This window comes from Anas platyrhynchos, chromosome 12, assembly GCF_047663525.1.
Source record: "Anas platyrhynchos isolate ZD024472 breed Pekin duck chromosome 12, IASCAAS_PekinDuck_T2T, whole genome shotgun sequence".
Classification (NCBI taxonomy): domain Eukaryota; kingdom Metazoa; phylum Chordata; class Aves; order Anseriformes; family Anatidae; genus Anas; species Anas platyrhynchos.
This window is the reverse complement of record NC_092598.1, coordinates 11,899,882-11,917,825: the sequence shown is the minus strand read 5'-3', so window position 1 is coordinate 11,917,825 and position 17,944 is coordinate 11,899,882. Positions and strand designations below refer to the sequence as shown.

General features: G+C 45.8%; 1 protein-coding gene across 2 annotated transcripts in view; it reads right to left on the bottom strand.

Annotated features, from left to right (window-relative positions):
- The window catches only part of EDC4 (enhancer of mRNA decapping 4), a 33,753-nt gene that overhangs the window by 2,930 nt on the left and 12,879 nt on the right, over nt 1–17,944 (bottom strand). The window contains exons 11-27 of one of the 2 annotated variants that reach the window (XM_027466073.3): nt 17,717–17,819; nt 17,107–17,287; nt 15,955–16,027; nt 15,412–15,503; nt 14,548–14,744; nt 13,021–13,109; nt 12,151–12,304; nt 10,348–10,811; nt 8,822–8,923; nt 7,683–7,835; nt 6,241–6,277; nt 5,118–5,298; nt 4,569–4,724; nt 3,778–3,893; nt 2,971–3,136; nt 1,568–1,754; nt 188–407 (exon numbers count right to left, since the gene is read on the bottom strand). In XM_027466073.3, coding sequence (XP_027321874.1) covers nt 188–407; nt 1,568–1,754; nt 2,971–3,136; nt 3,778–3,893; nt 4,569–4,724; nt 5,118–5,298; nt 6,241–6,277; nt 7,683–7,835; nt 8,822–8,923; nt 10,348–10,811; nt 12,151–12,304; nt 13,021–13,109; nt 14,548–14,744; nt 15,412–15,503; nt 15,955–16,027; nt 17,107–17,287; nt 17,717–17,819 — 2,671 coding nt within the window. The remainder of the gene's footprint in view (nt 1–187; nt 408–1,567; nt 1,755–2,970; nt 3,137–3,777; nt 3,894–4,568; nt 4,725–5,117; nt 5,299–6,240; nt 6,278–7,682; nt 7,836–8,821; nt 8,924–10,347; nt 10,812–12,150; nt 12,305–13,020; nt 13,110–14,547; nt 14,745–15,411; nt 15,504–15,954; nt 16,028–17,106; nt 17,288–17,716; nt 17,820–17,944) is intronic. The other variant, XM_027466074.3, reaches the window with a different exon arrangement.

The following is a 17,944-nucleotide window of genomic DNA, read 5'->3' as shown; positions in this document are numbered from 1 at the left end:
TCATGGTGCAGGCACAGCTCTGGCCTGGCCTGTGCGACTGCAACTGCACCCCTTCAGCAGTCTGCAGCCACAAGTCCTTTCAGCCAGCTCTGAGTTTTGTGGAGTTGTGACTCCACCTCAAGAAGTCATTTTTCCCCTCACTTTGCCCCCCCAACAAGCAGCGCTGCTCACTACAAGGAAGTAGTACCTGCTGGAAAGCTTGGTTGAGGTGCCCCTGCTGGAGAAGCTGCAGGATGTGAGTTTGCTGAGACTGGAAGTCCAAGTGAGTAGAGGGGATCGGAGTCCCTGCTGCTGAGCGCATTGCCTGGACAATGCTTGAGGTCACTGCTGCTTGCTGCTCCTTCATAGCCAGGCTTACTTCTCCTTTAATGACTCTCTGCACCTGGGCCAAAATAGACTCCTGCAGGCTAAAAGAAAACAGAAGTTTATCTGAAAATGAAGAGCTGAGGGACTATGTTGCGCAAAGCTTGTGGCAGTAGGAAAGCACGGGCTTGCTTGCTTGCTCCCCAAGGGTTGATACAAATTGTTCTGAGGCACAGGCATCAGAAACGTGCTGCACAAGGAAGCACTGTGGCAACAACACGACATCCCAGGGTGTGTACTGAAGATGCTGGGATTCTGTGTGGAAAAGCAATGTTCCAAGGAATTAATTCCCGTTGTATCAAAGATCTAAAATACCGTATATCTGGCCTACAAGCAAGGTGACTAAGCTCTAGGTACATCTGTGAAAGGGCTCAGCTTTCTACATCAATCTCTTACATGCAGTGCTCCCCCAGGAGTGGGATTCCTCTTACAAAGGGTACAAAAGCATCAGACCTGCACTACTGCAGGTAGACTAGCAGGGCTTCCCTGGGAGAAAGCACAGCGCATGCAGCAAGACTGTAATTTAGTCTGGTATCCTTCCTGGCACATTTGCTCACATTTGCTCTCCCCTGACGACCCCTGTGTAGTCAGACATTTGCTCCGATAGCTTAAAATAGATGGGGGCATTCTGCCCTGCAGGTGACCACGAGCCAAGCCAGTCTTAATGCTGCCAACCTGCCACCAGCTTCATGGTTTGCAGATGCTGAAGGCACGCGCTGCCAAGATCACATCTGGAAACCAGGGTAGCCAAGAGGAATTGCTGCAGAACAGCTGGGAGGACAGAGTAGCCTGCAAAATTTTTGTATGCCTCAGGACACAGAGTAAGGAGGAGAAGCCTTCAAAAGACCCAAAGATCATTTTAGAACAGAGAGGCTAGTCTGAGGCGAGTGTGCTTTTGGGCTGCCTTAGGTCCTTCTGTCCTCCAACATGCATATGGGACACTGTGAAAAGCAGGCCCCAAGCTCCCCCACGCAGCAGAGGTACAGCTGGTTGTTTGAAATATTCTGTGGTCTTTGTTTAGTGCTTACAGGGAAACAGTTACACCAGCCCACGTGCTTTGTCATACTGAGCACAGATCCAACAAGCAGCCCTACAGCACCTGTGTCAAAGGGCTTGTTTCCACAATGAAGCAGGAAGAGGTTTCGTTATGCACCCGTGCGCCTCTCAGCGACATCTCTTTCAACAAGCCCAGCTGCCAACTTACTTGCCCACGATAATATGCAGCTGATGCTGCACCTCAGCGTGTATGCTGGCTGTGACAGTGGAAGCCAGCTGCTCGGTGGTACTCTGGAAGGTGCTGATGAGCTGTCGAAGCTGATTCAGCAACGGGTCCCGGGCCTCCTGTTCTCGCGCCTTCTTGTTCTTCATGTGAGTCTCAAGCTGCTGGATGTCTGCAACAACCAAAGAGGAAGACATTTTGCCCATCAGCACTGTAGAGATGGTCAGGGCCAAGATCCTTCTGCCAGGCTCCACACATTCTCCAGCAGAACCAGTAACTGAGCCAGTATACAAGTGTGGGAGAAGGGAAAGTGCCCAAGCCTTGTTTTGGGTTGTGCTATGCTAACATAGAAACCCTGCTTCCATCCTCTGCATCACACAGGATTTTCTGACACAGCAATAAAGCTGAGAATCCTCTTGCAATAGACCTTTACAGGCACTGTTTGTTCATAGCAAGATAAAGGTGGGGATGCGAGTATTTCATACACAATATGAGTTGTAACCTACAATACTGATGGAGTTCAATGCCAATTAAGTTAGTAAGAGAAAGAAGAGGAACATTTCTGACAAAAAATTATGTTTGTAGAGATCAAAAAGCTGTATTTTTAACTATTTTGTAAATTGGACTGATGAAGAGGGCAAAAAAAGCTCTATGTACTTGTTGGAGACTTGTAAGGAAAACAAAGGGTGCAAAATAAACAGTAGCTGGAGACACTCTACAGATTTAGGGACAACAGAAGTTGCTTATGCTGGCACTCAGACAACAGCCCTGCAGAACAATACCTGTCTGGCCTCCCAGAAGTCCAATGAACTGGATTCCAAACTTAAACACAAGAAAAATCTTCTCCAGTGCATCAGCGCACACCTTTCCTTACTGAAGTGTTTAGTTTCCTTTTTTCCAGGCTGACCATGACTACATTGTTCAGCCACTATTTAGCCTCTGGTCATCCTTGTATCCTTCTCTAGATGTCCCCAGTTCTACTACCCATCTGAGATTAAGCAGGAGTGTTGCCTTCTACACACATCATCTTCCTGATGGCAGGATGGGGTAATTCTATAGTTGGGTTTTAGGGTGGGAGTAATTCTACAGCTGGGCTTTACTACTCAAGAGATGAAGTCACAGATTCACACAATGAGACCAAGTGTTTTGCTACATGGGTTACAAAGACCAGATGTAAATCTCTGTTCTTATAGCACCACCTATAAAAATCTCCTCAATTATGTTTCCATTTCCCAAGAGTGGAAGGGAAATGCTTTCAGACCACACAGATGGACTAAGGTTAAACAGTTACCACTGAAACTCTAAAAGCCTTAAGTCAACTTGTCAGTCTCTCAGTCTCTAACATGAACATGCTGTGTAGAGAAAACTTAGAAACAAGGACTACTCACATTCCTGGGTGCCCTGCTTGAAGGTATCATTGATCTGCTGGAACATGGACTGGCAGCTCTTCTCAAAGGCTGGTAACACCACACTCTGGAACGCTTCCCTGTAGGCTGACTGGATTGTCCCCTGCAGGGTATCAGCCGTTGCCCTCACAATGCTATCTGTAAGGTTCTTACAAGCACACACAGAAGAGGTTGCAGAAAATTAACAACAGCCTGCTGCAGGATAAAGACGTGAACAAACTTCGTATGTTCCTGCAACACACCCACATCAGACAAGAGCAGTCCACTGTCAGTCAGAAGTGTGAATTCCCTGGGCAGCTGAACTCCTTCCTCTAAGCTCCACCACAAGTATGGCAGGCAGAGCATCTACTTGCTGAGGGACTACCCAGGGACATCACCATTTCCCCTCCCACCATCCACCATTGCCCACCAATGTAGCTAACAAGCTGCTGCTCCCTAAATAACGTAGAAATGGAGAACAGTGTAAAGAGCAAAAGAGCAAGTCAAACTTGGACCACTTGGCTAACTGAGGTGGCCCTACAACAATCTGCTTCAGTGAGAGCCTCTGCTTCAATAGAAGATGAACAACTCAGTAAATGAAAGAAAGGTCTAACGAGGCAAAGCAGGCAGGGGAGTACACAAAAAGCTTGCTCTCTTGATGAGACCAGAAGAGAGCTATGAACACGGGCAGCTAAACTGACCTCAGACCCACCTGGAGATATAGGTGAGTGGAAGAAGTGTGAGGAGTCACTACCCAGGCAGCTCACAACTCAATGTCCCTGGGAATACCTATGCTCTGGTTCTCCTTACCTTTGATTTCACTAGCTTGGTGATGCTCTCCTTCAGTGTCCCTTCAACAGCCGTGAGCTTGGTGGCAATAGTGTTGCTCAGCTGGCTAGCAACAGGGTCTATGCTCTTGGAAATGCCTAGTCAGAACAAAAACATGTCAAAGTCACAGCTTTAAGCCTAGTGTCACTCTTCAAAACCTGAAAAAGAAAATGAAGTCAAACTATTCCTGGAGGTGCCAAATGACCCAGGTACAGGCAACAGCCACAAGCTCTGACTTGGGAAGTTAAGGTTGAACAGTAGGAGAAACTTTTTGCCAGGAAGGTGGTGTGGCTCTGGAAGTCACCAGAGAAGCTGTGGAATCTCCAACCCTGAAGGCTTTCAGGACTCATCCAAAGTCGCAGCGGACCTGATTTAGGGCAGTTGGTAATCCTACTTCAAGCAGAACAGAGGATACTAAAGACTGCAGAAGACTTTCCAACCCGCATTTCTACAAACTACAAATATTGACGTGTCAAGGAAGAGCAAAGACAAGCTGAAGTTTGCTTCCGTTAAATCACAACATTTACAAACCTATTAGCCTCTTCTGCCTTCCTCCACAGAGTAGATTCCGAAAGCTTTGTGAATTATAACGTAAGATCAGACCATGCATTTTGGAAAGGTATTCCCCCCTCTGGGAGCCTCATATACTTCTACCCCACAACTCTTCTCAGACTACAGTGGGGCCAGCAGCAGCTCACAGCGCAATGTCTACTCTTCCTGTAGCCTAACTCCTGCTTCATGGAGCACCACCACTCCCATACAGCAAAACTCACACTGGGGTACTGTCTTCTTCATCTCCTCACGAACGGTCCTCTCCAGACGGTTACACACAGCAGTGGAAAGGGACTGAGAGAGCTGCTGAGATAGATGCTCCTGGAGCTGCCCATTGCGCTGCTGTCCTTCCGTCAGTGCTCGGTCCAGTCTTCTCTCTAAGGAGCATGCACGTTAAGGATCACAAACAGCAGATCTCCCTACCCTCAACACTTCCATCCTAGAAGGACGGGCACTTGCATATGGCAATGGTCCCACTGACTTGTATGGGAAACTAGACCAGCATTGCAGCACTTGTGGCCATCACAAGTTACCTGAAGATTTAGGGGTGTAGAGGAAGTAGCAGTTCTTCTCCATTCTACTTCTGAATTTCTCTCCCCTGAAAAGGGAGCGAGAGGAACTGACATAGTTATATGGCATCCAGGCCTTTTATGACACCTATGGCCCCTGCTACGAAGATCATTGAACTTCCTCAGCTTTCCTCACGTTTCTAGTCTGCCTTGCAGCCTTCCACTCCCTAATTCCCATGCACCATTTGCAAACAAGGATACGCTCCTGCTCCTGCTGAGAGTCAATCACCCTCTCCACATGGCCCATGAGGGAGCTCTGAATGGCATCAAGGTGATCAGTGAGTCTCTGCAGCAGCTCCATCTGGTTCTGACGCAGCTCAGAGAGCTCCCGCTGTTGGCTCCTCAATATACACATCAGCTCATCCTGGAACTCTGGTGTCACCTGTATGTGGAAAGGACAAGCACTCATTTCTAACAGGATCAGAGGTCAGTCAAGCATTCTGGTAGGTATTGAGTTGAGCCCTGTGCTGGAGACTGAAGCACAACACACAAAGCAGAAATTGGGCCAGCTTAAATGCCTATTTCTAAGAATTTAATCCCAAGAAATAAATTGATAAAGCAAGGTATATGAAGTGTCCACGTGGAATTCACAAATGTTTGCTTTAAATATCCTGAACTGTTCAGAATCAAGACCCCCTTCAAAGTTTTGGCATTTAGAAGAAATCAGAAGGCAGACCCTATTCACTTTCGGCCGGGTACGGAGAGAGTGGGCTTAGGTCTCTGAATAAGGACCTCAAATGCTTATGAAAGAGCTGTGCAATAAGTAGAATAAGGAGGAGATTTCCTAGAGCACTCTTTCAGCTCTCTCACTTATTTGTGAATAATCAAGCAACCAGAGAAGTACACATCTATGATTGTCTCTTCAGCTGCTCAAAAAGTCTATAGGAAACACACACATATAAGAGCAGTTTAAAAAGTGAAGACATCTGTGCTGAGCGCATTTTGTAACAGACACAAAAGTGCCACCAACATGGAACAGTAACTCCAACAAGCCAGTCCCACTGTGATCCTCACTTTGCTGGGAACACTTTATCCTGCTGCCAATGCATGCAAGTTGTCTCAACAGGGAGGAGGAAAGGACTGGTAAAATTTTGGATGGAGCAGGGCTTGTGAGAACACAGAAATGCAAATCAACACGCAGAAGTGAAAAGGAAGCCACCAGCCTGGACAACATTAAGCAGCTCTTTCTCTGCTGCACAAGTCACAGTCCGGAACAATGCCAAGCCCAAGTGCAGGGGGCCCATGGCACAGGTCTTCAGCATGACAGCGAACAGAATTGAAGCACAGGCCCTTGGAAGGGATGGCAGGAGCACCTCCGACTCACCTGGTTGTTAGATGATCTTGGTGACTGGTTCACATCCCTGGAGTCAAAGAGAAAAGCGGTAATTCAATTATGTCAATTAACTGCTCTGATTATGTCTTCTGCCAAAACAGATCCCCCACTTCACAGGTTGCTTTAGGTTTTATACCCAGCTCATGCTTCTGTTTTGTCTAGTATAATATGAGAGCAACAGGAAAGGAAGTCCCAGTCCCCACAGCACTGTGACTCCAACATTTCCACTATTTCCAGGCCCTTAACATCCTTACAGACTGGTCCCTTCACACGGCTGCTTTCAGCACACAACAGATTTGAGCCAAGGCTTAATGAGAACTGCTCAAAGAACAATACACACTGATTTCTCAGTCTTGTCCAAATTCAAAGCCAGGGAAGGCTTTGCCAAAGAGCCTTTGAAGGTCTCCTGATGTTTAGGAAAGAAAAAAAAACACTAGTACCCACTTGTTAAATACAGAATTAATGAGTTTCAAATCATCTAGAACGATTCCAGCTCTGAAGGTGGAGAAAGCAGTGATACATTCCAGTATATACAGCACAACAAAGAAAAACATTGAACGAATCCACTAACGTTGTACAATTCCAAAGGCACAAATTATGAACAAACGCTACTAGAAGGAAAGTACACATTTGTATTTCCCAGACAGCATCCATTCAGCAATTTTAAAAGGACTAAGGCTGGAAAAATGAAAGGCATTTCTGATGCTAAGAACTTCTGGGTGTCACAGTAAAGGACCACAGCCAGAAATTTAACACCACAAGCCATCTTCTTTGTAACGTGCACAGCTAGAGATCCAAATCATGGAGCCATGGGAACACAAGAAGAGGAAAAAGCTCCTCAGGGAAGCTGTGCTACTTTCCTCACATTAATACAGACAGGTTGGCCTAATTTGCCATGGGCAGCTCTTTCCACTCATCAATTTTCCCTTGCAAGACATTCATACGGGCACGTTTAGAAACACACAAAAGCAGCAAGCAGGTAACAAAGGATAGGTATTGCTGAACACGGGCACTGTGCCAGCGTTCAAAAGCCAACCAGAAATCGAGGCCTTATTAAGCTACACTCAGTGTCACAGTTCCAATGAAGCCTTCAGTGAAACTGGCAAATGGATCCCATGTCCCCCACCCAATGTGTAATTTACCTCCCCACAAATTCTTCTGAAGCCCAGGCTACATTTTTTTTTCCCTACAATTTTGATTCCCAGTTGGGAAGGCAGGGCACAACCTCCTCCCCCACCTCAAAGTAACACACAGCCCACGTCTGAGTAGCCAGCAACACTTTCTGTGTGGTCGCTCCTGTTTGCAAAACAGGATGAGGGCTGGGAACACTCGGCCAGAGCCCAGCCTCAGACCCTAGCCCTGCTGCTCTTAGCTCTGTCAGGTCCTGCACAGCTGGTCCCACAGCCCCTCGTATCCTGGCAAGCCCAGCGTACCCGTCATCTTTCTTGCCCTTCCGCTTTAGCTTTGGGGAAGCCCGAGGGGATGCCTTGGCTTTCCAGTCCTTCACAGGCAGCCTCTGCGTAGACGCTTTGGCACCAAATCCACCTGACGTAGAAGCCAAACTTGCAACTTCATCATCATGGTCACTATGAAGGAACAGCAGGGGAGAGGACGTCACTTGCAGTACTGGACACCGTCAGCCTTCACTAGAAGGAGAGGAGCTCGCACTCTGCTCTGCATCCACACACGTCCAGAGTCACCCAGCTGAGGATGCCTCCTCCCACCTCGATCTTTAACACAGAGACCTCTACAGAGCTCAGCAGGGGCTGCTCCATTTTCATCTGGGTCTGCCAAGGCTGAGCATGAGTGCTGCGTGACAGGACCTGCAGGGTCTCTGCATTACAAACCGCTGTGGTTCGGGCAGTATGGCAAGGGGTGTCTGTTCCTGCTGCATACACACACTAGCATATAAACCCTAGGATGCATCCACTGGCCCAGCAGGGAACCCAAGCACAGCATAACCTTGGAGTTTTACAGAGAGAGTGCGGTTAAGGCAGCAAGTATTGCAGGAACCAAGGAGAATCAGAATGAGCCCAGGAATTGCATGAACCTCAGTGCCTTGGAGTCTTTCAGCTGCTGACCAGCCATCCAATACAGACTCTGAATTAAAGTGTAGATTATGAATGAACCCTCAGATGTCAAACAGGTCTGAGCTCACCAGGCACACAGGACTTGCCCACGGAGCTTTAGGGTGGCTCATGAGGGAGAAAAGATGTCAGAAAGAAGAAACTGACTCCTACAGTAACTTTGCTACATTATCTAAGGCACAGGCTTTACAAACTGCTCCCTTAGTAAGGTTACACTAGTAATTAAACAAAATTTGGCCATGCTTTTAGGGGAAGCACAGCCAAACCCTCCCCTACAGACAGTAAATTGGACAGTGTCTGGAGGCCAATTGTGATCAATTGAAGTCACCAGAACATTACAGAAGCTGGACTGCATACACACAGTAAGTCAGGAGACAAAGCAAAGACATTCACCCCACACATGAAGGCCTGCTGGGGACAGAAGCACGAATGCAGCCTGAACTGAGTCCATGCAGGGCGAGAGAGGGGGCTGAGCACTCTTGTACCTTTGTTCTGCACTAGCATCCTGGCTGTCATGCTGCAGCAGGTGGTAGCTGTGTCGATGATAGGAAGAGCTCTTGTGCTTTTCTTCAACTTCATCCCTTGGGCTAAAGAATAATAAAAAAAAAAAGGAAGTCCCATAATTAAAATCTCTTTCAGCTTGGTTGTTTGTTCACCCCACTTCTCATGGGAGATCCTGATAGAAGAAGTAAAAACCCAAACCCAACAACAATAAAACCAAAGCAAACCCATCTGCACAGATCCTGAGAGCAGCAAGTGTTGTTTAAAGGTACTAAATTTCTCCACATGTCTTTCAGGAGGCTGTAAGAGGACAAAGCAGCTCAGCTATGCTTCAGGCACTAACTATGAACATAATGTCCCAACAAATACCCATGCAAGAGAGGTAGATAATCCGCTGCTTTGAACATAAACTGCACACACTCCTAAGCCACAAAGCAGGTCTATTTGAATTGATCATGCAGGATCTTTATATAGAAGTGAGCACTTGTTACTTAACATATGCTGGTGGTTTAACTGAGCTACAATGTCAAAAAAAAAATCAAATACATGCACAAGTGGAATATCTCAGAACCAAAGATACCAATCTGATATTCTGATATGAGAAACCCTGAAGAATTCAGAGACAAATTCAAGACAATTCAAGACAAAGTGGGATTAAGCAGAGTTGTAAACTCCCACAGAATTACTTTCTGAACTTCAAATTATGAGCAAAAGCAAAAACACTGCATGGAGAGAGAGCCTCAGTGACTTCCCCACAGCCACCAGAATCGAGACTGCTTCCTAAAACAGCATCCTCAGCTGTGAGGGCTTTCTCTTGGTGACAAGGCTCTCATGGCACACGCAGTCCTAGCCTAGAGAGACTCTGGAGGTGCTAGATGCATCTTGCTATTCCAGTCCAACTAGAAGATGGGGACACTAATTTTGCAGTGAATTCTAGCAGTGCTCCCAGCATAATGGTTTGCTTCCAGTGAGCAGACATGATTTTACTCCATTCTACGTGCCTTTTCCACACGGGCATTGTAATTCATTTCCTCATTTATAAAAGTACTTTATTTATAATGCTAGCTGCACAAAGCCAATCATAGAGGAGGAATACAATTAACCTATAAATCCACCTGTCAATTATGTGCTATTTGATTCCTTTCAATAAGAACATGCAGGGAGATCACCCTGAGGTGAATTTAGCTCGAACCAGTTTTATTTCTAGAGGTAAGATACAAAAAAAAAAGCCCTGCTCAAGTCTCTTCTGAGGTGAACACGAAGGCCAGTAAAGCAGACTTCACCTTAAGAGATCCTTCATTCTGAAAGGTGTGTGAGAGAGCACAAACTGTTAGAGCTGACCTAGGAAATTCAGGACACAGTGTATACACAGGAAGGCTGACTCATCTGATCCTTTAAGGAAAAGGAGGGATGAAAACTGTTCTAGTTTAATCACAGTGTTAAGAGCTTTTCACCAAGGCAGCAACTTGCGAACTGTGAAGAAATTGCCCTAAAACACCCAAGTGATTACCTGTCTGCCATGCTGTTCCTAGTTTCTCTGGTTATGTCAGGAGCTGCTGGCCATGGCTGACCCACAACGCTGTCAGAACATGCATTTTCCTGAGTTAAAGCAGTCTCCAGTAACGACGGAGCATTCAGTCTGTCTACCTCCACTGGAGGCATGTCCAAGGAGTGGTGGCTATGCTCAGAATTGTGCCGGTTCCTCGGAGACAGCAAATGTAAGGCTGAGGCAGCAGATGCCATACTGTCTGCATGATGGTTGGGCTCCAGCACCTCCGCAGGGAGCCCAGATGGAGCAGCTGCGAAGCTGCGTTGCAAGGTCTCGGAAGCAATCTCTGGGATATCTTGGGACATGGCTGTGGAAGCCGAGGAAATGACATCTGGCGAACGCTCACGGGTGGGAGAAGCCTGGGGCACCACCAAGGGCTCCACTTCCTGCAGTTCCAGTGCTAGAGAAGAATTTCCTGGTGTGACCTGAATTAAAAAAAATTAAACAAGAGTCTTCAGGGTAATGTGGAGACACCCCAAGACTCACCAGTTTCTTAAACCAGCCACTGTCAACCAGCTCTGGAAAAAGCCAGCTGTATCTTTTCTTCATGTGACCCCTGTGCTCCCCCTTTGGTCAGCACACGGAGAAGGACTCCAATACTTGTAATATGACTGCAGGGCAAAAGCAGCACATTTTTTCCACGTCTATCAGCTAAAGGCACAGAAATATTCACTGACCGTTCAGAGCACATAACCTTCCTTCAACCATCATTCTCCTTGACTTGCATGGAGGTGAATAGAGAATTAGAGCCATGAATTTATCTGCCTCTCAGCTGGACTAACAATACGCTTAAGTCAACGCTAGTTCGAACACACTTTCAAACAGAAATGCAAGACCAGCTCTACCTCCCTGCCCTGCTCCAGAATCTACTCTCTGAAAGAAATTAGTTTTAACACTTGTGAGAAACTAAGTTGTGTTTTTTGCAGTAGAGAACTAATTTTCTGTATTGCAAGGTAGTTGTATAGTCATAATAAGGAGAAATGCTAAGTAGGTAAGTGAACAGTAGAAGGCCTCACTGCTTCAAAATAAGGTGGAAGCTTGAGAAAAACAGGATGAGCAGTGTGAGAGCAGTAAAACAAAGATCACAGGTTCTCAAAACATAAGAAAGGAAGAAAAAGGAAAAGGGAGAAATTAAAGCGTTGAAAAAAAAAAGAAGAATTGTACATATATGGTATAGAGGAGCGTTCCAATGAGGAAACAGGGGAGGTGATCACGTATTGGGTAATAGGGACTAAAAGGTTATGATTTGTTTGCTATAATGCACTCCTAATTGGCAGGACACCTGCCATTGCAATCACGAATAAAATAGCTTCACAGGAGATTCCGTTTGAATAAAATTATTTGAGATTTTTCTCACACACTGAACGTCTCCAGGACTGAAAGCGTATTTCAATTTTAAGTTTGTGTTAATTTGTTTTACATCACACTTGGAAAGAAAAAATTAGGAATAGGAAATGATTACTTCAGACCTGTAAGATCAACAAGGAGGAAGAAGCCTTCCCAGGTAGCACTGTCTCTGAATGCAAAGGCTGACCAGTTCTAACCATGCTGATAGTGACAGCACAAGCTAGAACTGTTTCAAGTTTTCAGAGACATGCTGACACTGAGGTCAAGTGCCATTAATACTGGTAAACCTGTCTGCAGATCTGTGTCAGCAGCTGTATTTTCCAAAAGGCAGATGCTGGTCCTGTTAATATCCAAGTAAGTCTAATTTCAGCTTGTACAGGCCCACAGAGAAAGAAGGAGCAGCATTTGGAGCCTTACTGGAACAGGTGCCTTTGGTGTTAGCTTGTCAGGGAGACCCGGGATAAGAACTGAATGGCTCCTAGGACTGGTCTGAAGACTGCTGCTACTGCTGCTCAGTGTGAGGCTGGTGTCCAGCTGCATCTTGGGGCTCACAGTCAAGTCTTCTGATGGCCTGCAGAAAACAGACACAAGCAAATCAAGCAGGCCAACTTAACCATACAGGTCCGTATCAAACGCTCAAGGGGAGGAGACTCGATCCACAAGTCAATGGAAGAACCCAACTCCAAATTCACAAGTGTTCTCCAAGCCCTCCTCCTTTCCACCGTGGTCAGCTATTGCCTACCAAGTAGCAAATGCATCTCCCAGCCACCATACAATTGAATTTGAGGGGTTTATGATAGAAGGGACCTGTTACATCTTCAGTTCACGCTGTGCAGAGTTCAGGGAGAAACAGTGCACTACATCCTCATCCATTTTCCAGCCCAGAGAAGTGAAGTTTTTCACTGTTACGCAGCCCAAGCCACCTCAATGCTAGTAAAATTTTCCTAACAGTCTCAATTATCTCCCTGCTCCTCAGTGGCTGCAGTGTTCTCTTACCTGTAAACAATGACAGCCCTTTGGGAGAAGCATGTAAAGCAACAACACTGAGATGCAATAAGAGAACTCCTGTGAGGCACAAATGAAACACTGTTGTTGGCACCCTGGAAAAACAACAGGCATGCTCCACGCTGCATCAGAGATGCGAACAGTTGCCCATATAGGGACTTCAGGACTTGGACCAGTTTCTAACTCCGGTAACAATCTCCTCTCCTGCAGGATGCACCACAGTTCTGCCCCACACTGAAGAATAGTATTGCAATTGTATTATTTAATATATGCTCTATTTACCTGGACATAGAGGCATCAGTGACAGAAGTGCTACTCATGGCTGTGACTGCAGTCAGGGAACTGACGCTGCTGCCTGGAGATACGGTGATCTACAAGAAAATATACAGGGGTAAAATGTAACAGAATAACACAGAAACAGTACTCAACCTGAGATCACCATCTCCAGAAGAACTCTTTGACAAGTCTTTGGCAAAGGCAGAGAAGACAAAAAAGACAAAACTCAATTTCTGCACGTTTCTACATGCTGCCCATCTTTACGCAAGCTCCTCCAGTACACGTACAAACTGTGATGACAATCATATGTTCCTTCTTTGGAGATGGAAGCCCTGCCTTAGGACATGCACGCCACAAGTGCTGCTCACAAGCACTCTCCTCCTTGCCTGGAAGAACCATATCAGCATGGCAAGCAACTGCTGACAATCCGTTTCTCAGAGGAAGACGCAGATTCTCACCAGTGGAATCCCCACCTTGTTATTTTGCAGATCAACAGATTAAAGGATGCACTTTTAAAATATTTTGTTTACTCCCATACCGCAAACACTTGGAGGAAAAACTTAACAGCTACAAATTCAGTGCAGAGAATCAGTACACAGTCAGCACAGAGCTAAAAAGCAAGAGCATGTGAATGGGTTTAAAACAAACTAAAATGCAGTTTCTATGCAGAGCGACCAAGAAACATCAAGCTCCTGCACTTACATTTGCTGGCATAACCAAAAAGAGGTAGTGGAAATCTGCACTAAGTTATGCAGATGCACACTGCCGGTGCCAGACAGCCTCTAGAAATGCCCAGCAGGGCCCAAAGGTGCATGATGCAGCACAGCAGGCCATGTACATATGACAGAGCATTAAGAGGAATTCAGTGTTTTCTGACTGCTCCATCAGAGCTCCACTGACACTTGCTTAGGGTTTGTCACCAGGAGACTTTGCTCCCCTTCACAAAGATCTTCAACTCCTTAAGGAATGATTCACACGCTTCCCAATACTGAAGTTGTTAAACTGAGTATAGAAGATTAGTCTTCCACACGAGTTCAAGTCTGCTGTGTCAGATTCAAAGAACTCACTGAGCTAACCAGACTACCAAGTTGCAGATCTCATGCAAAACATTTACCTACCTGATCATTTTAGATGTGCATTCTCAGGGGATCCTGTCAGACAGGATGTGCAGGCATAGCACACGCTGACAGGGTTTTCTGCCATTGTAGCTATCTCCCAACCCCAAACAATGTGTGTAAACCAGTAAGAGCAGTCTCCCAGCACAGATAGTTATTTAGCACGCACACATTTCTATACAGCACAGCTACACCAGCAGTCCTGCACCTCAATACAGCACTGGCGACACAAGTATAGACCAGCTAAGCAATTTAGATGTGCCAACATGTCCTTATGCAGTTGGATTAAAAGCACAGCAGTGAGTCAGTTTAGCCTATCTGCCTACCTCTAGCCCACCTGCCCAGGAAAAGTTCCCAAAAGCATCAAAATCCACACTCATCCCTTGCACCACCACCATCAGCACTCTCCTCTGGTTACCTGTTGAAGAGATGCACTCGGTGTCATGAATGCATCTGGAGTCATCAACTTTGGTTTGGCATCATTTGAGAGAGCAAGGAAGTCTGCTGGTACAGGCAGGTCAGCAATACGTCGCAAGTCTGGTTGAGAGCCATGAACAGATCCTTTTTCAGATCCCAGCCCTTCTGTGCCTAGATCAGCTATGTGGTCTGGAAAGGCTTCCAAGAGAGAAACACAAATCAATTTACAGGAACTTCCCCAAAAGGTAAAGTTTTAATTCCACAAAGTATGAACTTCTATCATTGCCTGCCATACCAGATTCTGGATTCCAAAGGAACGAGGAACAACCTTGCAACATACTAATCAAAGCTACAGGAAAGGCAAACCTCTGTTCTGCTTACTCTTCGTATGCTAAAGAGTAGATGTTATTGGTCTTCGATAATGAGAGGTCCAACCCTCCTTTCTCCTCTGAACACAGTGCCAGTTTTAACGGCCACATCCCAGAATGGTGAACAAACCATACACCAGAGCATGCCACACACAGCCCAGTCTCTCCTACCCCAAAGCTCCAGTGTCACTGTGATTTTTTTTGCCTGACAAGAGACAAACGTTGTGTTTCTGGCACCAGACCACCTAGGTAGGTGAACCCAAGTGTACACAAAGCGTTAGTACTCCTACCCTAAGGTATCCCTATGCTCTGTACTCTCCCTGGGCTCTAACCAAGTGGTCCATCCTGAGAACCTTTTATACCATGACACTCTATTATGGAGAGACACCCAGAGCTGCCATAAGCCTACCAACTCACTCCTCCTGCCTCCCCACCCAAGAAATCACAACTTTTAAAAACTCAGCAATACTGAAGATTGACCAAACAAAAACACTCACCAAATTCTTCATGAGAGCCATGGGAAGGCACAGATGCACCCATATCAGGACTATGGAGAGGCTGGAATCTAATCTGCACATCCTGTAGGGCCCTGAAAAATAAAAAAAAACAAAGGAAGCACCTCTGATTAGTTTAGAAATCACGGAGAGAAGTCTAAAGGTTAGAAAACTTTTAAGGGAACTGACTCCCTTGGAATATGCATTAGTGTTTTCAACCTGTGAAGAAAGAAGCAGAAGCTGATCCCCATTCAGCTCTATCACCCAGTTCTGGCACTCAGAGCACATGAGAGGTGCTTCCCAGGACTTACACACCAGGAGAACTCTCAAGCCACTGCGTACTCACAGCAACAAAAATACTAGTTTGCCATGGCATCATGCTGGGCCCCGTCTTGGTAAGGACATATGGAATACACTAGAAGTTCCTAGGGGTCCAAGCAGCTTTTCTTATGAGCAAAAGAAATTGGTAAGCTAACAGCAGCTTAGCTCCTGCAGGTTAGTGTAGGATAAGGACCACTGCCCATGGTAGCTGCCAGGCATACTCACTTAGTGTGCACACAGAAGAGTTTTATCAGCACGCCTGCCGCTGACTCAACAGCCCCTGCTCCCTGAGCACCTTCTGAAAATAAGACAAAAGTAAAACATGAAGTTGGACAGAAACAACAAACTACTATAAAAACCATCAGAGCAGAGGACACAGCAGAGAACCAGCACAACACAGCTTCATCACTTCCCCACTTCAGAGGTAAATTCACCCTATTAAGTGTATCCTGCACTCTTTTTACTTTCCAGAGTGAGAGCAATCAAATAAGCCCCATGGAAGGCAAGAGTATACTTCACAAGGCAGAGTGGGGGAAGCTGAGGTCTGAAACTACCTGTTGACATGATTGGTTGGCTATATTTTAACAGACACACTAGCTTATATCATACAGAAGTTCACACTAGAGCATGACCCATCCTTCCTGGCTTTAATAACTGCAGCCTTGCAAAAATCTCCCATTAGATAGCACTGACAACATTCAGCCATGATCTGTATCACTCTCACTGCTACAAAAGAAAGAGTCCAATTAGAAAGGAAAACTCCCCCAAAAGAGACTAAATTAAGCATTCCTATGCAAATTACCCTAATCATCTGAACACCAATCAGGGACCTGAAGCTTCATCCACTTCTGCTCCTGACTTGCTAAACATATCAGTCATTTTTCTTTCTGCGTTTCAGAGCAGTATGCCTCTAGTATCAACAACATGAATTAACTCTAATTATGTAGAACAGGCATATCACAGGGCTGTTCTGATAGTCCAGGAATCTTTCTAACATGCTAATATGCTGATGTTTTTCAAAGCATCTTTAAAAATTTTAATAACAAAATTTTAATAACAAAAAGGTAGGTGGTCAGGAACAAGGTAACAGCAAAGGGATGCAGCAATCAAGGAATGCTTGCATGGGACAATTCTCCACGGGCTTGGTCCCTTGTAATCCACCCTACTGTGCTTCTCTGAAGTGCTCTAGCTGCTCAGATGCATTTCCTACAGAGTAAAAGAATCACAGAATGGCTTGGGTTGGAAGGGACCTTAAAGATCATGCCGTCCACTAGATCAGGTTGCCCAGAAGAACCAACAAGCCTTTCACGAGAAAGCCAGAATCAGTCAAGAAAGACAACCTGATCAGACAGTAGCCAAATGCTCTTTGTCACCTACCCACACTCAAGTTGTCATTTTCCTCTTCTGCTGGGAGCACTTCAGTGTGCCTTAACCGGCAGCGGCTCACTGCCTGGATGCCAAAGCTCAGGACTGGGTGGGTGAGGAGGAACTCTGAGATGGAGCTGAAGTAAGCTTTGCCTTCCTCTTGGTTCTGCATCAGCTCCATCACATACAAGACCTGGAACAATCAGAAATGGTAAGTCACAGGGCTTTCAGAGCACAGCATTAGGACCTGAAAAAGATTTGAAAGCACAGGAAAAACACAAGGAATAAGGTCTGAGACATTTCAATCTGAAAGAGGATATCCCAGGGAACCACACTGCTATGTGAGTTAGTGTTGATCAGGAACTCAGTCCTGCTGTGCCAGACATAGGTTCCTTCAAATAAGTTTACTTTGGAGTGAGAAATAATCCTTAAGGCTCCTCAGGATTAATCAGCTGAATTGTCACCATCTGTCATTTTATACTGAAATAGCTGAGGCCAACCTCTGTGCATTTTTAGTTATTAACATGCAAAGCCTAGATATAGGCAGCAGAACCAGTCACAAAAAAATGTTTCTTTTTCTGTCACTGATACCCACACAGCCAGCAAAAAATGAGCCACCTACTTTTCTCTGCACATCACTCAGTATCAGATACTCAGCGGAGAGGTCCAGGCAGACTTTCAGGCTGGGAAGAATACTCATGGAGCTGAAGATGTCAGGTGAAAAGCTAGATCCACAAACAAGATGGGAGGAGGTACAGAAAGTAAGTCATATTAGCACAACCACAACAATTCCTTTGAATTAGTTAAAATGCACCTTAATGAGTTTACAGCGCAATCACCACCCACTAAA